Source organism: Eptesicus fuscus, chromosome 12 (assembly GCF_027574615.1).
Source record: "Eptesicus fuscus isolate TK198812 chromosome 12, DD_ASM_mEF_20220401, whole genome shotgun sequence".
NCBI lineage: Eukaryota > Metazoa > Chordata > Mammalia > Chiroptera > Vespertilionidae > Eptesicus > Eptesicus fuscus.
In genome coordinates, this window is record NC_072484.1 from 73,993,763 (window position 1) to 74,016,428 (window position 22,666).

Here is a 22,666-nt window from a genome sequence, read left to right on the forward strand (position 1 = left end):
GGTGGACAAATGGTGGTAATGCAGGTCCCTCAGCCTGGCCTGCGTCCTCTCGCAATCCGGGACCCCTCAGAGAGCCAGTTTCAGCCCAATCCCGCAGGCTATTCCCCTTGGGAGGGCGCCAGACGCAGGGCTCATGGCTGGTGAGAGCTGCTGAGGCAGCATGACCCTCTCTCGATCAGGGATTGAAACTGATTGGGCATGAGACCACGGTAGGCACAGTGGGACCAGGATGAGTGGGAGCAGCAGGTAGGAGCTGAAGGCCGCATTGGACTGCGGGTTTTGGCCCGATCCCTGCAGGCCACCTAGAGGGACCCCACCTGTGCACGAATTTGTGCACTGGGCCTCTAGAATATTTTAAAATGTTCAAGATGGTTAAAAGAAGTATCAGACATTTAATATCAAGATGACATGGGGATTTTATTTTGTAGAAAAGCAACATCTAAAGAATTCCAGATAGCCCTAGTATGTCTAAAGTACTCTACTGTATACAAACATAACAATTGCTCATAATGACAACACTGAAGCACTGAAAGATACCAAAGTACTTCCTGAATCCAGAAGTCAAAATAAACTCAGTATGGTTTTAACATCCTCTTCTCAAAGTCCTAATATGCTGACATTTGGTAAACCAGGTTAACTATCCAATTGTAACTTCGGGCAATACATAACTTGGTGATGTCTAAGTCTTCTGGCAATACAGAAACTTGCTCACACTCATCTGGTATATCTCCACACAAATATTTTAAAATTCAAATTTCTTGGTCAAGTGGTATAGCGTTTGAATTCATTAATTATATTTAGACATTTCCATTATACTAAGTTAAATGTACAACTAAATTAGTAAAAAGTGCTTACTATGGTTTTATGGGAACATTAATACTCTGACAAAAATGTTTACACATGTACTCTATACTAATATTGCCTTTTTAATTTAAATCTAAATTTTCCTTTTATTTTATAAACACTTGTGTGATTTTTTAAAAATAAATTTATGCATTCTTAATTCTCACGTATTTTTTGCCCCTCCTTATTTCTTAACTTAAATTCAGTACAAGCTTTATTGGTATCTTAGGCTTCGTGAGTATTCTTACTCCTGAACACGAGCAGTTCTATGGAGGCCTAAAATCCAGCATGGGAATTACTGTTAAATTAGTTCTAGAAAAAAAACATTAAAGACATTTTCTTGAAATATACAGAACATGTCATGCCAAATCTCTTGTTTATACAATAGACTGGTAAAACCGGTAAATTGCATATATAGATTATATTCCCAAAATAGAATAACTTAAATATTAAAATGTACCTTTAGGTTACCACCATAACTGACCTTATAAGCATAACAAATGGCAATATTCCATACAAAAATCACAAAATCCACTTACTTTAAATGCTGCATATCACAGTAACTACTCTCATCTCCCTATGACCTATTCAAACTATAGACAGCATTTTTTTTAAGCTACTCTACCATTTATACCCTAACTAGAAATTTATACGAAACACAATTTTATGTTCAAATATGGAAATAAGCAACATTATTCCAAATCCCAAAAGCATCCCAGCATTCTGTAAAAGGAAATATCCCCAGCGGCTACATCCATGGTCACTAGCATCGTTGTGCAGCATCTCAGGTACCTTAGAGAAGAAGAGAAAAAAAAGAGCAACTTTAAGTTTACAAAGCTACAGATTAGTTTTTATAAGTCTTTGTAGGATAGTTTATTCGTACTATATGTAGCTGAATATACTGAGTCAATTCCTTAAAACAAGACCACATACATACTGATTCTCACTAATGTCACATAGCATTTCCTAGCAGTTTAATTAGCAATGATTATTTACCATTTGCTTAGCAAGTCAAATTTATATTGGTCCCATTTGCTCCTGCTTCATGCCTGTTTCTGAACAGACTATAACCTATGGCTTACCTGAGTTCAGATATATAAAAACCTTACACTATATAAAATAAAATTTTAGTGCCCTGGCCCATGTGGCTTGGTTGGTTGAGCGCTGTCCCATGGACCAGGAGGTCTCGGGTTTGATTCCTGGTCAGGACAAGTGCCCAGATTGTGGGCTTGAGCTCCAGTAGAGGACGTGCAGGAGGCAGCCGATTAATGGTTCTCTCTCATCAATGTTTCTCTCTCCCCCTCCTTTCTTCTCTCCCTCTCAAATCAATACAAACATTTAAATCAGAATGGGGTAGATATTTCTCTGCATCCTCAGACACATTAAGCAGGATAAGGATGTGCTTGTGATCAACAATTTAAAAAGATAAACTCTAAAGGAACTGTATTTTACATTCTACCTTGTTGAGTATAGGATGACTTATCACTACTGCATTGTACAGCATCTAAAGCCTTTTTAAAAATAAGGTTTCCCTAAACAGTTTCTCTATTTTATTGCTAGTCAATACTATAATTTGACATTGTAAAAACTTACCATATCAACCAGAGCAACATACATGAATAAGCCAGCAGTAAGTGCAAATATCCACATAGAAACATTTTCAGCATAATGACCAATGAAAATTCCTGTTGCCATTCCAAGATATGCCAGCATGGCTGACAAAGCATTATAAAGAACAGCCTGCTTAACAGTCATGCCAGCCTTTAGTAAAACAGCAAAATCACCTTTAACGAAAACAAAAAAGGGGATTAAGTAATTGAAAAATCATTTTAAAAACACATACCTAAGACTTTGCCCTGGCCAGTGTTCTCAGTGGTTAGAGTGTTGGCCCATGGACTGGAACAGTGGTCGCCAACCTTTCAGACCTCACGGGCCACCAGTGGTTCATGGACCACCGGTAGGCAACCACTGCTCCAAAGGTTTCCTTAAACCAGCGGCCGCCAACCTTTTGGACCTCACGGACCACCAGTTAGTGACCGCTGGACTGGAGGATCTCTGGTTCGATTCCCAGTCAAGGGCACATATCTGGGTTGCAGGTTGGATCCCCGGCCCTGGTCAGGCACGTGCAGGAGGCAACCAATTGATGTGTCTCTTACATCTGTTTCTCTCTCTCTCCCCTCACTTCCCTCCTCCCTTCTGCTCTCTCGAAAAATCAATTAAAAAAAAAATCCTTGGGTGAGGATTAACCAAAACAACAACAAACAAACAAACAAAACAAAACAGCAACACATACCCAAAAGACTTCACAGATTTAACAAATTACCTAAAAATTTTCAGAAATTATCTAATTTTTAAGAGAAAAACAACAGTGTAAATCACCCTAACAGCTCTACAAACTAAGATTTTTATTTTATCCAAAGTTTTTCTGAATGCTCCCACTTTGTTAATGAGTGATACAAACCTACTATTACTATGCTCTTACACAGTCTTTAAGGAGCTTATAATTGGCCATAAAGAGGAGGAGCATGGAGAACACACATGAAATGATCTGCAAATGATAAAGGCAATTTATAATTAAGAGCTAAAGAGTCTAATGTTCTAGTTATACAAGGAGAAAATGAGATACATTAAGATGGGAATAGTTAAGGCTTCATGGAGCATGAAGGATCCAGATCAGAACATAAACTAGATGTTGATTATAAGCACTGAGCAGGCAAGTGGGAGGCCTTCTGAGTGGCAGAACACATGCCAAGGAATGGAGTGAAAATAGTGTGATGGTGTGTGCAAATATGTGTTTATAGGGAAAAAACAAGGACATGACTGGGATCCAGAATAACTTTGGGAAGGGGTTTTTCTTCAGCTCTGAAGAGATTCTGTTAAGAGAAGAGGACTCACTTGATTCCCGTGGTCTAATTCATATTGTGTACGCAGAAATGACCACTGAGGTCAGCAGTATGCTGGCCTAAGGAAATAGTAGGGGAAGAGAATGCGAAAGGAGGCCCAGGTACCTCTTCGGCAACCCCACGTAGGCAATTGTGTAACTACTTATAGGGTCAGAATGCTGGCTGGAAGCAAACTTACATTCATTAAGAAAAGAAAGCTAGCTGGGTTAGCAGACTTATGAGAAGACATAGAAGTTATGAGGAAGCAAAAGCTAGTGACACTCAGACAATTTAGCCACCTGAAAAATACCATTTATATGGTTCTCTTACCTAATTCATGAGGCAACTCGTGACAAAACACAGCAACAGAAGTACTTAAACCGCTAGATAAACCCTCAGTGAAAGCAGCACCTGTGTAAAAATCAACCAGAAAAAGACTGACTACATTATTTTATGGGTGTGTTTCTAAAAAAAAAAAAAAAAAAAATCTTACCAGCATACAAAATGAGGTAAAAGAAATAAACCGTATTCTGGTTGTGAATAAATAGAACTTTGCCAACTGCACTCTGTATCTTTGTAAGTAATCTCATATTACATTCAATTAGGGTTAAATTGCCAATGGAGCTCATGCTGGTATGATTAAGAAGGGAAAGTTCCACTACACATGAACAGTGATTAGATAATCTTATGAAAACCTGAGAAGTAATTGCTATCGCATCAACACTTATTTAAAAATATAAAATAAACTGATTTAAAAGGTTTAGAAAAAAAACTCATCAGTAAAGAGTACAAATTGTTTCACTGGCCTCAGAGGAATTCACTACGTAATCAGACTTGTTTACATTCATTCTTTCACTGTCTCATAAAAAGAGTTAAGACAAATAGCTCTCCTCCTTTTAAAGCTAACATATTATACAACTGGTCATGTATAAACCATGACTTAGTATTTGAGTATTCCCTTTTGTTGCTTATGATGTGCACAATACATAGAGGGGGAAGAGCACCAGGCTCCCAGGGAGCCAAGGCCTGGGCTCATCTCAATCAGCACTATCTCCTTGGGCAAGTGGTTCACCTTGCCAGGCCTCAGCTGCCTAATTTATAGCTATTTCCATGGTTCCTTTCAGCACTAAGCTACTAAAATTTTTTTTTTTTTTTTTAAATATATTTTATTGATTTTTTACAGAGAGGAAGGGAGAGGGATAGAGAGCTAGAAACATCAGTCAGCTGCCTCTTGCACATCTCCTACTGGGGATGTGCCCGCAACCAAGGTACATGCCCTTGACTGGAATCGAACCTGGGACTTTTCAGTCCACAGGCCGATGCTCTATCCACTGAGCCAAACCAGTTAGGGCTAAGCTACTAAAATTTTTAAGTATTCTATAACCTCCTATTGTGGTATAACAATTTAATAACAAAAACTCTATAGTTCTTTGGATAGAGATTGGTAACTAAACTTATCAGATAGAGAGTCCTTTATAGCATGAAAGAAAAGCCGATAGAACTGATTCTTTTACTTTAATAAATACTGTTTACATTGCAAATAAGTGAACTTAAATGAATAGGGGACAAAAGCTCACACATGATCCAAACACATTGGAACCTGATCTAAAAATCCTTGCAAATTAAAACAACTTTTGGTAGTTACAATATAGGTAAATGGGCAAAGCACAGTTCTTTTCACTTTATTGAATATTTCACTGTCAAAGTAGCCAAAGAAGAAACAACATTTTGAAAATCAACCAATAAGAGGCAAATATGTAGATGTATACCAATTGCTAGGCCATCGCTGAAATTGTGCAGGCCATCGCCCATTATCACCATCCATGCCAGTGTGGCGATGCCAGCATCTTTCAGCTCCTCCCGAGAGTATCGCTGGCTGTGACTGTGGGGGTGGTGGTTTTGGTGGTGGTGATGGTGAAGAATGTGATGGTAGTCATGATGGTGGTGAATGAGATCATCTGACTGGCCCAGTGTATCATGGAAGTGCGAGTGGCATTTATTCTTGCACCCTTTGGGTACATATTCATTATAGACTTCCTGTGGATGTGCATGGGCTATCATGACCTCTTCTTCTTCCAAGATTGCTGGCTGCTGAGAATCAAAATGGGAGGGCTCCTGTGCATCTGCTTGTAAATAGCTTTCAGGTCCTGGGTACAAACAAAAAGGACACATTTCAAACATTTCCACTGACAATTAAGGTAAAAAAGATCTTAAAATGGAGCAACTCTCTCCCATATACCCGAAGGTCTAAACATTCGAGTATTATTATTTTTTAAAATATATTTTTTATTGCTTTCAGAGAGGAAGGGAGAGGGAGAGAGAAACATCAATGATGAGAGAGAGAATCATTGATTGGCTGCCTCTGGGCATGTGCCCTTGACTGGAATCAAATCTGGGACCCTTCAGTCTTTCAGTCTGCAGGCCAACAAACACTCTATCCACTGAGCCAAAACCAGCTAGGGCCATTAGAGTATTATTGATGAAAAAAACATTAATAGGTTTTAATGAATTTTAAAAATTAAATGGTCTCACATATAAAGAATAGATTTTAAACATTAACCTTCAATAACTACTCCCCAGATCCTCCCTTCATTTCTTCTGCCTCCTTATAAACAACCTACTCACCAGCAATTCAAAAAAGTATGAGTCAAAAAAAAAAAAAGGGGGACATGGTCCCATCCCTTCCATATAGTCTGAGAGGAGCAATGAATTCTCTCCAACTCTCAGATTCATAAAGACTTACGATCATCTGCGTCTACTTTTTCCTCATTTGTTGAAAGTTGAGATTCATACTTGGACAGCCGCTTCTTAATCTCCTCGTCATCATCATTTTCAGTTTTTTTCTGATTCTAACATAGCAAGGGAAAGAAATACTTTAAAATAGGTGGGTTGCTTATGTGTACAACTTGCAATAGACACTTAAGCAAAAGATACAGAAAAAAACCTGCAGAGTAACAAACCACCTAAATAAAGGCCACCTAAAAGGACAGGGACTACATTTAACTTGCACAGCACCCAGCAATGTGTCCTAGGCACAGTAACTGTTCAAAAGGTAAAGAATCAGTGCTCGGTAATATGAAATGTAGAAAAATCACGTTCATCTTTATGAATGTCCCCGAGGTTGTCTGCTCTAAGTGTGGCATCCCGTAAGCAGCACAGCATCCTCTGGGAGCTTGTTAGAAATGCACAATCTCAGACCTAATGAATCAGATGGGGATTTTAACTAGATCCCCGTGACTCACATACACATTAAAAATGAGTTCTGCCTCAGGTTATCAATTTAGAACCAGCTAGAGAGCATTTTCTTCAGGCATTTAGTGATCTGCTAATGCTAGGTTTTCTCCATTGCTCCTTTGTATGCTGAAAACCCATACTTCCCATACTTTTTACATCCTAAAACTACACTGTGAAATTGCTATGTGTTAGTTATATTATTATAACTAAAATACTTTTCCTATAACATAATACCATTAACAAGCTTTCTCTCTTTAAACAAATCTCAGTTAGCCTTGAATTTATAATCAGGGTTTTTAACCACTATGCTTGAGATACTGATACTGTTCCTATCTCTGAGACCAAGCATAAGGTCACTGTTTAAACCAGTGGTCGCCAACCTTTCGGACCTCACGGACCACCGGTTGGCGACCGCTGGTTTAAACAATGGTACTACTTATATAGAAGATAGTATTCAAAATATTAACAATGTCACACAAAAATTACATTTATTTGTAGTACCTATGAATATGACTTAAACAATCACTATTATACCTAAGATTTCATTCTAGTTCTGACAGTGTATAAGATATCTGTACATTCTTAGGTTTGTGGATGAAAAAGAGGCTCTAAAATAAATCTGACAAGTGCAGCGACTGAAAGTAACCTCACAGGGCAATTGATCTGATCATAAATTTCTAACTGGGAAGGTTATGGTCTATAACTTCCCTGGTGAAAGGTTACTTGTCCATTGTTTTTGTACATCTGCTAACACACCTTTGAAATGCCTCTTTTTCATACCCTTCAGGAATGGAACCAGAACCACTTCAGGAGAGCACATAATCTTGTCAACCATCCTGTATTGAATCACAGATATTTCCTGGCCCTGCTCTGTCACTTCAAGTAATCTTCCTTACTTCCCTCCTTAATTCCAAATGCATAAAAGAAACTGCAAACTCTCATTCTGGGAAGCATTGTTCTCAGTCTGATGAGATCCTGCTCCCAGGCATGTCCTGTTTGGCTCAAATAAATTCTGATAAACTCATAAAATGTTCATAGCCTTGTATGTTCTTATGTCAACAGGCTGTAAGAATGTTTAAAGGCAAACACACAAACAAATATTTTGTTTAACAAATACCTCAAACAGAGGAAGTATTTAAATATCTGTGTATTCACAATTCAGGGTATTTTAAATAACTTTACTTAATGCTTCATTCTTGTTGGGCAATGACTCTCTCGAACTTACAGATCTTAATGAATTCTTTTATTCATTAAGTATTAAGGGCCTATAATGTTCCCTTGCTAAGCGCTGACAATACAACGTAAAATAAGAAACAAAGAGTCTCTGTTCTCATGGAGCTTATCACCGACAGGGAAGGCAGAGGCTTTACACAGATAATGATCACACAATTCTTTGATTGCATTTACAAAGAAAAAACACACAGAGTGCTTTAAGAATGTATAACAAGCCAATACCAAGTCTCAGAACAGGCTTCCTCGAGAAAGTGATATTTATATGAACAGGGATTTGCTGGGGAAGGGTGAGAGAGGCAGTATTCCAGGGAGGGAGAATAGCATGTAGGAGGGCCAGGAAGGGGCCAGTCCCATCTTTAACAGAAAGAAGTACAAGGTGGTTGGGGCCTAGTAGGTCAGAGACAGGGTGGCTAGAGATAAGGCTGGGCAGCTGAGGAGACCAGACCATGCAAACTGGTTATACTGTAAGAGTTGTGGCTTTGTCCTACAAGCAATGAGAAATCACTAACGGAAGGATTTTAAGTAGTGGAGTCCAACCTCATTGGATTTTCATTTAAACAAATCACTCTTCCTGGATTAGAAGACAAATAATGTCAACATGTCCATTAGGAGGCAACTATTGTCACCCAGGAAGGAGATAAGGATGGCATGGACTAGAATAGCAAGGAAGATGGAGAGAAAGGAAAAAATCTTAGATATATTTAATAAAACTAGGTTGAACATGAGGAGGAGGGAGATGTCATTGATGATTCTCAGATTTCCAGCATGAGCAATAACCTTTACTGGCAGAAAGTTTGATGTTGAACTATTTTAACTGTCTAACTACTAGTATATCAAGTATGAGATGTAACCCTAATTTTAATATAGAGATTTCAGATTGTCATAGATGGCAAGTAACCTAAAACTATGATATACAGGGGTGCAGGATGGATGTCTTAAGGTAAATCCTAGGTAAATGTTCTGTTATGGGTCTAAAGAGCTCTAAATACCATATAATGAATAGCTTTTTTTCTTTTTAAAGAACCAAATGAGATTAAATAAGATCTGGATGTCCTTGAAAAAAGATACTCAATCTAAAAAGAAAGAGGACAATGTTGGCAAAACTCCCATGGCACATCTTTATCTAGAAGTTATGTTTACTTGGGGTTCAATGTTTCTTATACATTCAACAACTATTTTTTAACAATCTCTTAATGTGCCAGTCACTATTCTAGGCATTGGAGATGTAGCAGTGAACAAGACAAAGAGGTCCTGGCTCTTAAGAGCTTACATTCTAGTAGAAGCTATTTTAGTTTAGAATGGGGATTATCAAACTTTGACTACAATCCACAGTAATATATACATAGTAATAGATATAATACTAGAGGACCGGTGCATGAAATTCATACATGGGGGGGGGGGTGTTCCTCAGCCCAGCCTGCACCCTCTCCAATCTGGGACTGGCTCCTAACCACTAGCCTGCCTGCCTGCCTGCCTGATTGCCCCTAACCCCTCTGCCTGTCTGCCTAATCACCCCTAACCCCTCTGCTTGCCTGCCTGATCACCCCTACCTTGCCCCCCTGATCGCCCCTACCTTGCCCCCTGCCTGCCTGATCACCCCTAACCTCTCTGCCTGCCTGCCTGATCGCCCCTAACTGCCCTTCCCTGCCGGCCTGATCACCCCTAACTGCCTCTGCCTGCCTGATCGCCCCTAACTGCCCTCCCCTGCCAGCCTGATCGCCCCTAATGGCCTCTGCCTCAGCCCCAACCACCATGGCTTTGTCTTGAAGGAAGTCAAATGTCCGGGAGATGGCCAGTTGACCCGGTCTAATTAGCATATTACCCTTTTATTAGTATAGATAGATTATATAGGATAGGATTGCTTAAATGGGGGCGGGGGCTCTTTTAGCAGGAGGAGATGCTCTTGTCAGACAAAAACACATAATCCCTATATCTGGACTGATAGCCAGCCATATGGACTATACTGCCAAACCGGTAATTGAAAAATGGAATCACTTTCTTACACCTTACACCAACTGTTGCCCTTAAAACCCCTCCTCAGCCCCCACCTTAGGTTCTGCCTTTGAAGTTCACCCAGAGTAGGTTCTGATTGGTCAGTTTCTATGCCAGTCAGCATCTCTAGGCCTATCTCCAGGCCTGATCATAGAAGCGGGGCTGATGAGCCTGCTTGCCTGCTGCGCGTGCAGCCTGGCATTCTGTCGAGTTTTCAGTCGTTTTGGATGTTACGACCCTGGCTCTTTATACATAGATATACTGTAGTATTTTTTTGAAGCATATTTTTATTGATTTCAGAGAAGGCGGCAGAGACAGAAACATTAAGGATGAGAGAGAATCATTGATCAGCTGCCTCCCCCATGCCCCCTTCTGGGGATATGCCTTGACCAACAAACCACAGCTTTCTGGCTCATAGGTTGACGCTCAACCACTGAGCCACGCCAGCCAGGCTACTGTTATATTTAAAAACATTGATACGAGATCAATTTCACACTCACTAATAGGTTACAAGCTAGAGTTTGAAAAATACTGTTCTATATTAAGTCACAGAGAGTCTATCATGTTAAAGTGTCAGATTAAATAAAAGTTATCGTTAAGTGAAATTTAAAAACTAAATTGAAATTATAATGCTCAGCCCGGCTGGTGTGGCTGAGTGTTGACTTATGAACCAGGAGGTCACAGCTCAATTCCTGGTCAGGGGGCATGTCAGAGGCAGCCTATTGATGATTTTCTCTCATCATTGATTTTTCTCTCTCTTCCTCTCCCTTCCTCTCTGAAATCAATAAAAAAAATATATATATTAAAAAAAATTATGTTCAATACATTATGGAATTTGAAACAGAAGAAAAAGTAAAATCAAACAACAACCCCCTAATCCATCCCCCCAAAAAACTAAAAATGACCTTTTATTTTTTTTTACTTTTTAAATACATTTTTATTGATTTCAGAGAGGAAGGGAGCGGGAGAGAGAGAAACATCAATAATGAGAGAATCATTGATTGGGTGCCTCTTGCACTCCCCTACTGGGGACGGAGCCCACAAGCTGCACACGTGCCCTTGATTGGAACCCAGGACTCTTCAGTCCGCAGGCCTATGCTCTGTCCACCAGCTTAGGCACCTTTTATTTTATATTTTTAAAAATATATTTTATTGATTTTTTACAGAGAGTAAGGGAGAGGGATAGAGAGCTAGAAACATCGATGAGAAATATCGATCAGCTGCCTCCTGCACGCCCCTTAATGGGGATGTGCCCGCAACCAAGGTACATGCCCTTGACCAGAATCGAACCTGGGACCCTTCAGTCCGCAGACCGACGTTCTATCCACTGAGCCAAACCGGTTAGGGCACCTTTTATTTTTTTAAGGTAAAAATAATTCCAGGTGGGTTTGGGGGACTGGGTGGAAAAGGTGAATGGAGTAAGAAGTACAAATTGACATTTACAAAACAGTAATGAGGACATAAAGTACAGCATAGGGAATGTAGTTAATAATATTGTAATAACTGTGTATGGTGCCAGGTGGGTATGAGAATTATCGAGATCACTTTGTAAATTACATAATTATCTAACCACTATGCTGTATACCTGAAACTAACATAAAATAATACTAATATAAAATAATACTGAATGTTAACTATAAGAAAAAAAAAGTGTTAAAAAGCCTGGGAAGATCACACAAAAATGTGATAATGGTTGTATTAGAGGGGTGCACCACAGGAAAATCCTATGTAATAAAACCCTAATATGCAAATCGACCAAACAGCCGGTCACTATAACGCACACTGACCACCAGGGGGCAGATGCTCAACACAGGAGCTGCCCCCTGGTGGTCAGTATGCTCCCACAGGGGGAGTGCTCCACTCCCAGGGAGTGGGCTTAAGCCGGCAGTCGGACATCCCCCGAGGGGTCCGACTGCGAGAGGGTGCAGGCCGGGCTGAGGGACTCCCCCCCGCAGTGCATGAATTTTGTGCACCAGGCCTCTAGTATTTTTATATTTTTCTCAAAAAATTTCCAAAAGTTTTCTAATGAGCATGTTTTATTTTGATACTTTATTCTAAAAATAAATTAATCTTTTTCAGAAAGATTAATTCTAGAGAACATAAAGTAGGATATTGCCTCAAACCAGTCCAAGACCAATGGGAACACAGATGATAACTTCCTGGATTAAGAATGAATAAAATGCCCTGGCCGGTTTTTCTCAGTAGTTAGAGCACTGGCCTGCAGACCACAGGGTTGAGGTTCGATTCACGGTCAAGGGCACGAACCTCGGTTGCAGGCTTGATCCCCGGCCCAGCCCAGTTGGGGCATGTGTGGGAGGCAATCAACTGATGTGTCTCTCTCACAATGATGTTTCTCTTTCTCTTCCCCCTCCTACCTCCCTCCCCTCCCCTCTCTCTAAAAAAAAAAAAAAAAAAAAAATCAATGGAAACAACATCCTTGGGTGAGGATAAAAAAAAAAAAAGTAATGAATAAGCTATTCTTATTTCACTTCTTTCCTCTAAATTTAGGTCCAGCAAAGAGAAATCCAAGATATGCAATTTGAAAAAAACAACCCCCTCCACCCAAAAAAAAAAAAAAGTATAAAAGCAAACAAAACCAAAGAACACCAACAAAGGAAAAAGAAAGATTTGCAGTTTGAGGGTTTAGTGAATGTAAACTCCATAAGGGCAAGTATTCCCAGGACTGAGTAGAAGGCTACTTTCCTTTCATACATGCACTTGTTTCCCACAGTGAGCTCTATGCTCAGTGAAAATAACTCTGCTAGTTTTCAAATGTCCTTATGAGTTATACTTATGGCTGTAGAAAAAAAAATCATCACACAGAATCTAACTCAAAGATAATCTTGGTCAACATCAGGAGTATACCAATGTTCTAAGTTAAATTAAAATGTCCAAGATATGTTACATGTAATTTTTAAGAGTCCCCACTGGAAACAAATAAAAAGTCATCACTAGGCTAGTCTTTAGAGTGACTTGCCTGGTCACATCAGATAAGAGGAGGCAAATAACCACAGGCAACTCAAAGTTATTTTTACCAGAAATGAAGAGTGTACTGTTTGGCTTCATACTATTTTCTAGAGGAAATTTGCAAAGGTCGTATCTGTGAAAGCCACATATCCTTTAAAAAAAAAACACACCCAGAACATCTAGCTACTGGGTAAATAATTAGGAGTTAATCACATAATCATAACTACCAATGAATATTGATGGTACATCCATGGTTTTTCTTAAACTACTTTACTGGGGTATGATTGAGATATAAACAGCATTTGATGTATACAACTCAGAGAGTTTGGGGATAAGTATACACCCATGAAACTATCAGGGCCATAATCATGAATCTTCTGATCTTCAAGGACCCACTTGTGCCCTGTTTGGTCATTTATATAAATGTTTATCCTTGGCCTTTCTCACTCTCTCATGAGTTTGAAGGGAATTCTGAAGATAGAGAAGTACAGCATTATAAACATACAAACTTGCTCTCTATTAATGTCTCTCAGAGCTAAAAGTATCTCAAAAATCTCAACACCTCTCAAACAAAGATCATATACCCAGGACAAGCTCTGCTAACAGTCTAGTTAGAATACTACTCTAAATAAATGTTTGATGCATAGTAAGTACTTAGTATACTTTTTCTTACCTTTTTCTTCTTATCTTTAAATTGCTTGATCAATGTGAGTACATGTTCAACAAGAAACATGAGATACAAGCCTCCCAGAGCTGTTAGACCCTTCCATGTGGAATCAAAATAGGTACTTTCTTCTATGTTTTGAGAAGACAGATAACTGAACAGTGGCCCTCTCTTCATTTCCATTGCTGTTTCTTCATGGCTGTGACTATGGTGGTGACTTGCATGAGACTAAAAGCAAAACAACATGTATTTTATAAATTCATTAGTTTCACACGTCAGAAAAACTGGCTAAGATAAGGTCAAATTTGAAATAATTCAGAATTAGGCAATTAAAAGGATCCTTTGGAATGAGGGAAATTTAGGACATTAAGTAACAGGGAACTGCCAGACTTAATAGGTCTGTAGAGTTTACTGCTTCCACTCCTTGCTGAAAAGCTCATACCACTGTCATCAGTGTGCTTACAAGAAGCCCAATCTGTGTAATGAGCCCTGGCAAGTACCTGATCCAGGGGCACTGGCCAGTGGCCTACAGGGGTGCGGCAGAGACTATGTTACTTCATGTTAAGAAGTTGGGTGTGGCACATACACAGAGGAGAGACTAGGGTTGGTGGTGGGGTTACAGGCTACACCCCATGTACATGTCACTCTGTGCATCAGGTATTCCTGAACATCTGCCATTTGGTGGTCAGGGAGTTTGTCACAGCAAAACAGCTCCCTTTCACTACTGGAGAAAGCATGATGAGATATATAGAACTCTAGGAATAATCCCCCCGCCTCTCACTTACCTGAAAATCTTCCCCCACCTCACACTTACCTGTAAATCTCTAAGGGAAATTTAAAAAATGAGATCCAAATATTTTCTGCCTGCGCACCTATCCCAAGTATTTAATGGAAAAGTAAACTCACTTTACCAAACTTGCTTTACTTAAGAATTCACTCATGTCACCAAGTGCAAATCTGTAAATACACACATTAAAATTCAACTCTGAAGAAAACCCCCCAATTTTCTTGGGTAGACAGCCACATTTTTTATTTTTGTGGCAATTACACTAATATGTAAGCAGACAATTCACAATGTTGCAGACTGTCATAATACTAGCATCAGTAGAATCTGTCTCCTTTTATTAACTGGATCCCCCAAAATTAAATTAGTCTTTATAAAGGAAAGCAAAAAAAAAAACCCCCCACAATGTAATAAGATCAAGCACAGCCCTGGCTGGTGTGTCTCAGTTGGTTGGAACATTATCACATACACCAAAAGGTTGTGGGTTCGATTCCCAGACAGGGCACATATCCAGGTGGCGGGTTTGATCCCTGGTCGGGGCTTGTACAGGAGACAGCCAATCAATGTTTCCCTTACATCGATGCATCGATGTTTCTTTCTCTCTCTCTCTCTCTCTCAAGTCAGTAATAATAATAAAAAGATCATGCCCCAAAATGTGGCTTTTGGTTACCAAATATATTTTAAAATCAACTCCTCTAAACCAAATTTATTACCTTTATAAATATCAATACAAAGAATTCTAGTACAAATAAAAAAATGTATGTATATTTTCAATGCTGAATAATACAATACACTAATAGGACAAATTACCATACTTACATGTGGAAGAAGGTGTAAAAAAGCATCACCACTCAATGTCCCAACAGCCAATGCCACAAGGAAACTCAGGAGAAACTTAAAAAACACCCGATTCATGAGAGGCACTAAGATAACACCCAGCAAAGACAGGAAACTGATGATGGAAATGGCTATAAAGCCACCAACCCAGGCTGTCAAACAAAAGAGCAAAGGTAAAAACATACAATTGATAAACTTTAAAAGAGAGACTTTGGAGTAGCATAAAGTAACTTGTAAACGTAGGCAATCTTAAAGAAATACAAACTCAATAACCAACAACAGGGCTCAAATGAACAATTTGAGTGAACTCTCTAGGTAAAGAGCACCTAAACGAAAATCCTTCAGCTGGTACTGAAAAACGGGAAAGAAATGATAAACTAGGATGAATTCTAGCTCATTTGGGAACTGAGCTTTCAGACTCCTGTAACCCCTAAATTATGAAAGAGAAGAGGAATATGTTAAAGAGAGAGAGAGAGAAAGGGAAAAAGAAAAAAAGGAAACAGAATTATTTCCTCAGTAAACAAAGAAATTATTTCTTCATTCTAGTTTTTGAGCACTGAAATTCTAGCCAGGGGTGAGGAACTTACAGCCGAGCCTTATAAGGTCTGGCCAGGGGTAAGGAATGTCCAGTCAGACTTTATAAGGCCACCAGAGATGAGGACCGTCTCTAGAACATCCGGCCTGCAGGCTATAGAAGGCCTGTGTAATTATTTGGTGTAGCCCTGCCAAGGCTAGGGGTGAGTTAAATGACCAAATGTAGCAGGCTAATTTTTTTTTAATTCTTTTTAAAAATATATATTTTATTGATTTTTTACAGAGAGGAAGGGAGGATAGAGAGTTAGAAACATCAATGAGAGAGAAACATCAATCAGCTGCCTCCTGCACACCCCCTACTGGGGATGTGCTCACAACCAAGGTACATGCCCTTGACTGGAATTGAACCTGGGACCCTTCAGTCCGCAGGCCAACACTCTATCCATTGAGCCAAACCGGTTAGGGCTTTTTTTATTCTTTATTGATTAAAGTATTACATATGTCTCCTTTTCCCCCCATTGACCTCTCCCTGGCCACTCCCACCCCCCACACATGCCCTCACTCCTCCACCCCCCACACATGCCCTCACTCCTCCCCCGCCGCCCACCCCCTCGCCTTCCCTCTGAGGTTTGACAGTCTGTTTAATTGTTTAATGCTTCTCTGTCTCTGGATCTATTTTTGTTCATCAGTTTATGTTGTTCATTATATTCCACAAATGAGTGAGATCATGTGATATTTATCTTTCTCTGACTGGCTTATTTCGCTTAGCATAACGCTCTCCATGTCCATCCAAGCTGTTACGAAAGGTAAGAGTTCCTTCTTTTTTACAGCAGCGTAGTATTCCATTGTGTAGATGTACTACTAGCAGGCTAATTTTTAAGTTGATAATTCTGTATGGCCAGTGAATGGTTTATAAATACCCAAATGGCCCTGGCAGAAAATAGGTTCCCCAATCCTGCTCTACACTATAGCACAGCTTATCCTGGTTTGATTTATTAGTAACAGATCAGAGCCCTGGCCAGGTTGGCTCAGTGGATAGTGTCAGCCTGTGGACCAAAGAGTCCTAGGTTCGATTCCAGTCAAGGGCACGTACCTTGGTTGCAGGCTCAATCCCCAGTAGGGGGCGTGCAGGAGGCAGCCAATCAATGATTCCCCCTCATCATTGATGTTTCTCTCTCTTTCCCTTTATCTCTGAAATCAATAAAAAGATTTATTAAAAAAATAAATAAATAACAGACCAGAATTAGACTCCTAAACAGCAGAGATTAACTCTGACCCTTCTCCCAAACAGGGTGACAATATAAAAAGCCCAAATTTCAGATAACCCTTGACACTTCATGATCTCATGCAAGTTACAACCTATGTTTTACTCATTTATCTATTTTTTTTAAAAAGATAAGGCAAGAACCCCTTTTAAAAGCACTTTTGCTAATGACCCACTGAGCCGTCAAGAAAGGGCAAAGTAAAAACACCGCTTTTGGGTGAAGCAGCAGCATGTTGTATTGTTTTGCTTCAATCGGTGGTATGACAAGGTGTTAAAAAAAAAAAAAGGCAAGTTACAATCTAAGTTGTTTTAAGGGTCAGGCTAACATGCTTGCTTTTTTCATTCAAGGCAGAATGATCTCACTCATGTGGAATCTAATGAACAAAATAAACTGATGAACAAAATAGATTCAGAGACATAGAAGCATGGAACAGACTGAGGAATCTAAGAAGGAAGGCAGGGGTGATGGGGTAAGGGGGAGATGATAACCCAGGAATTTATATGCATAGCTCATGGACACAGACAATAGTGTGGTGAAGGCCTGGGAGGGTCGGGTGCAGGGTGGAGGGGATCAATGGGGAAGAAAAAGGGGGGGGACATCTGTAATACTTTCAATAATAAAGATAAATTTTTAAAAAGATGGTATGTTTGAAATTATGCTAAAAATGAATAGGTTTTTGAAAATATAAAGAACACTACAACATAAATGCATCTACTGGAAATTATTTTTACATAAAAAAACTCAATTCTACCTATTTGTAAAGAATAGGTCTTTGGAGGGATTTCAGCTTTCTTTTCACTCGTTGTATGAATCAGACACGATCTAGCATCAATTTGATTGATGATGGCTGGGCAGAGATAGTAGAACTCCGTTGCATTCAGCGGAACCTGGGTGCCCATGCCGTGTGATGTGAGCAGCTTTGACGCATTGAAACACTAAAGAAAACAAAGCAGTGAAAAGCACCAAAAGGCATTCCCCATTAGATAATCCAAAAAAGTTGTTTGATGACACAATACCCGTTCCTTACTGAAGCTGCTTCTTAATTTTAAGTTAACACTGATTAAAATCAACTTTTGTTTTAAGTACTTTGGAATTTCTCAAACTACCTGGAGATATTATGTCATAATAGTGTTATCTCACCTCTCTGCTTACTTTGAGGTAGAAAGTTACACCACTAGTCGCCTAGGGAGAAAGCCTGAGGTGAAATAAGCTTGAGGATAAATGAACATTCACAAGCCTGTTAACTCACTGTATAAACCCATTAAGGAAATGAGCTTTAATTTCGAGATGGGGGTCATTAGAGATTGGCACATGTTATTTTAGTACCAACGCTACCCTACTTGGCCTAAACAAGCCCAAAACACGTCATCCTTACCACAGTGACCATACTTGCAAAACTTAGTTCAGTTCTGACTAAATACTTGGCAAAATAATGCTCTACGAGAGAATATTAAAGTATGTACATTACTCTCACACAGCGTAAAGTTGGTAATAAAGCAAACCTGTATCGGCAGGCAGCTGTTTCAACAATTTAATGAGATGACTAGTTTGAAGAGAATCTTTTGAGTAACCTAAGCTCCTTCTATTCCCCCAGAATTGGTGGTAGCAACTGTTTCTCATCATCTGCAAAGTTATTTTAAACTCCACCAATTCTTGGTTAATACTACATAGAACACACTTTATTACCAGTGTCGCTATGGGAATGACCATTAGTAGTAGTATCCCAGAATTAGAAGAGTCATATGATGGCTTGCATGAAGTACTTAAGTTTTGCTTATTAACATATATCAACTAACTCCCTGTTCTTAACATCTTTCAGTCAAGGCAAACTGAGTACAGCCTGGAAGTCTAATCTAGAAAAAACACATGAAATCAGAACTTCACTGCCCAGGCATTCACTTGTCCAGTATGTCGTTCTTGGCAGCAGTTCCAATGACTCCACAAATCATTACAATCCATCTGCAAGGAGGTATTAAGGTTCTTGCATTCTTCAACCCCTTCAACCACGCGTTTCCCTAAAACATGGATTCTAACTCCACATTTTCAACCTCCCATTTTCTACTTTTTATTAATAATATTTGCCTTTAAAAACTTTCTCCAAAAATAACTTTGATATCTGCTTTCTATACTTATTTTAAATTCTATATAGAAAACAGTTTTAGCCCAGCTGGTGTGGCTCAGTGGTTGAGCATCAACCTATGAACCAAGAGGTCACGGCTCAATTCCTGGTCAGGGCACATGGCCAGGCTATGGCTCAACCCCCAGTGTGGGGTGTGCAGAAGGCAGCCAATCAATGATTCTCTCTCATCATTGATGTTTCTCTCTCTCTCTCTTTCTTCCTTTCTAAAAGCAATAAAAATATATTTTTAAAAAAGTTTTAGAAGGCAGCTCTATTCTTTCTATCCTCCAAGTTTTTTTCTTTCTTTTCTTTTTTAAATCAGAAGTGATTACAACATGGTAGGAACACTTTGGGCCAAGTGCCTTGCTGAGAAATTTCCTTTTCAGTAACTTCACCATTTTATTTTACTTTAAACTCATACAACTAGAGATAGAATGGCAATGACAGAATAGACAAGCAGGCATATTGATTAAAATAAGAACAGCCTTTATCTTACCTCCTGAGTATTTGCATTTGTGTTTCTGGAATACATAAACTCCTTTCTGGGCTCACTCACAGATTCATTTGTTTTCCTCCTAGCGGGCCGGCTCATCCGGCTCTTTTCTGTAATACTGGGTGGAGTGGAACTGCTCACGTCTTTAGGGAGCTTTCCAGGTTTTGGAGTTTCTATTGTCTCTAGAAAATGAGTTCCTTCAGAGACAGCATTATACACAGTTGAGGTCACTTCACTAGCACCAACACCATCCTTGATTAAAACATTCCTTCTACTATTGGCATGTTCTGATCGGCGAGATCCTTTCCCCTGGTTGTTTCTAGTATCTTTACTGGAACTATCAGAGTCATGGTCTGGGCAAAGAGCTTTCCGATTATTTTTACTGGAAGCAGCATGATTACGGTGAGAGTGATGCTCATGGTCAGAGTGATGCTCATGGTCGGAGTGATGTTCATGGTCAGAGTGATGTTCATGGTCGGAGTGATGCTCATGGTCAGAGTGATGTTCATGGTCAGAGTGATGCTCATGGTCAGAGTGATGCTCATGGTCATGGTGTAAATGAACTCTTTTAATCTTATCTATGCCTATATTCTGAAGTAACTTTCTGAACCCTTCAACTGACAAGGAATTATTTTCTCCATAGCGATGGAAAAGCTGCTGTAGATGATGTCGCTGGGTGGTAACTGCCAAATCAACATCAATGCCAGATGCCCAGTTTGGAATTTTCTCAGTGGTCTGAGGGAGAGCAGTTGCTGGTTCTACTTCATGAAGGAGATTTGTGACTGACAGAGTGAAGGTCAGGATGAAGATTATGGATAAACTCCTCGCCATTGCACCTTCCTAGAGAAGACAGAAAAAACAAATTTTGTCTTCACTTCTATAGTAATTTGAATTAAAAAATCTCCTGCTGAACACTGATGTCTAAATCAAACCATCAAGGTCTACAGAACATCATTAAGTGTGACCAGTGCTGTGTCCTAGGCTCTACCCATGCATTACCAAAACAAGAGAAATAACCGGAGAACCGTTGAATGTTAAGACTCAGTAATTAGCACTATAAAAGCAATAGTAACTGAGACACTGGAGAGATCCATGTGGCCACAACCATATTGGCAACTCCTTACTGTGTTGAGAACAATGATTTAAAACAAAACTTACCTCTACCACCGTCATTTCATAAAACATTATTTTAACATCAAAAGGAGTAGATACAGCAATCTCAGAATTATTCAAAGTTAAAATTTTTCTTAAACTATATACAAATCAATTTAAGGCTTCTTTCCCCAATAGCACTCTTCAAAGTCACCCAATTATGCCTCGGGAGATGTGTAATTAAACCACACAAATGGGATCTTTTTTTCCTATTCAAAAAATGACATCGTTCCAGGTCAGTACATGTAGATTGACCCCATGCTTTAGAATCACGGCATAATAATAGCTCCTTAAGTAAGTTAAACTTCATTTTATCATAGATCATCACTCATCCAGACAAAGGTGTTTGGAGATAGAAATTGAGTTGAGCCTTGAAAAGCAGAATTCAGTTAATCCGAGGAAGGTACAAGTCCATAGATGTGGATAAACTGGTATCTCAGGACCCAGTCTCAGGCCCAAACTCTGGAGCGAGAGAGCAAGGGTCTGGGGCAACCTAGCTCTACCACTTTCAGCTGTTTCTCCTTGCACCGGGAAAAGCTGGCAACACCCACTTACAGGGTGACTGGGGAAACGACACGAACGGCTACATGGAAGCGCTTGTTTCCAAACAATGTCGGCAGTGTTGCACAGCTGCTGATCATGCCGGGAGCAGTGAAAATGGAAGTACCTAAGTACCATAGGGATAGGCTCCTGAAAGAACCATCTTTCGGACCTGAAGTTTTAATAGGCAAACGAGAACCATTAAGAAATCATTCGCAGGAGGGACAGGCAAGGAGCGGGATGGGTTGGGACAAGCACAGACGGAAGCGCTCGGGGGCACCTCCGCGCCTTTCTCCCGCGAGGATGCTTAAGGCGACCGAGGACCCGCGGGCGGACCTTCTTCCCTGCAAGTCGGCGAGCGTTGTTGGAAAAAAAGCATCAAGAAAGGGCCGGGAGAGAGGCCAGTGGAGAAAAAGGGAAAGAGGACAGACCACTATTTCTAAGGGTTTTTTATTTTTAATACACGTCCCTACCTTCGGGTAGGAGATGAATAACACTGTTTCCCCAGAAAGTCCTCCGTTGGACTCCCAAGCCCATCTTGGCATCCTACGCTGGGAAGGTCCGACCTCCGCGGCCTGAGGGGGCTCCCCTTTCTGCAGACCCGCCCGGACCTGCGGGACTCACCTCTCCGCGGCCTCGCAGTTCCACGTTCCGGCCCCGCGTGAAGGTTCAGTTCCCCACAGGCGGTCCGGAGGGTTCGGAACCGGCCCGTGCTTCTCTGTCTCGAAACCTCTACAGGGCACGGGGAAGCGGCGATCTCATCGGCCCGGACGCCCCTCGGTCGGGGGACCGCGGCTCAGCCACCAAGGAGCCGCGCCCCACGCGCCCTCGCCTCCCGGGAGCAGGACAATTACTAATTAGCGCCGCGCGCAGCGCGCGGCCGGGAACCACCTCCTCTGCCGGCCTGACTGAGGGACATGCGCAGTGCGGCTCAGAACCCCGTCCCCGCCAGCAAGTCCGCGTGGCCGCCTGTTCGCCGGCGCCGCGGGGCTCGTAGGGGCGGGAGGGCGCGAAGGCGCGGCCGAGCGGACTGTGAGCGTCGAGACCCACTGGGGACCCTTTCTTTCTTCGAAGCCCTCCGCGCCCCTGCGCCCCCGAGGCCCGAGACTCGCTTGCCAAGGCTCCCT

At 40.6% G+C, this 22,666-nt stretch overlaps 1 protein-coding gene and 1 non-coding gene across 4 annotated transcripts; one reads left to right on the forward strand and one right to left on the reverse strand.

Annotated features, from left to right (window-relative positions):
* Positions 1-398: 398 nt before the first annotated feature.
* Positions 399-22,430, reverse strand: SLC39A6 (solute carrier family 39 member 6). 3 transcript variants are annotated; one of them, XM_028136598.2, is made up of 10 exons: positions 22,164-22,430; positions 19,851-20,687; positions 17,987-18,170; positions 15,419-15,588; positions 13,825-14,043; positions 6,469-6,574; positions 5,495-5,872; positions 4,056-4,136; positions 2,437-2,627; positions 399-1,635 (listed from the first exon to the last, which is right to left on the reverse strand). In XM_028136598.2, the coding sequence occupies exons 2-10, from the start codon at positions 20,676-20,678 to the stop codon at positions 1,483-1,485; spliced, it is 2,310 nt and encodes a 769-aa protein (XP_027992399.2). In that variant the 5' UTR covers positions 20,679-20,687; positions 22,164-22,430; the 3' UTR covers positions 399-1,482. The 3 variants fall into 3 exon arrangements, with proteins under 3 accessions (XP_027992399.2, XP_054580477.1, XP_054580478.1); XM_054724502.1 differs by having other exon boundaries at positions 22,013-22,430; XM_054724503.1 differs by lacking the exon at positions 4,056-4,136 and having other exon boundaries at positions 22,013-22,430.
* Positions 17,378-17,503, forward strand: LOC114230073 (small nucleolar RNA SNORA21). Its single transcript, XR_003615923.1, has one exon. It is a non-coding gene; the product is annotated as a small nucleolar RNA SNORA21 (small nucleolar RNA).
* Positions 22,431-22,666: the final 236 nt, after the last annotated feature.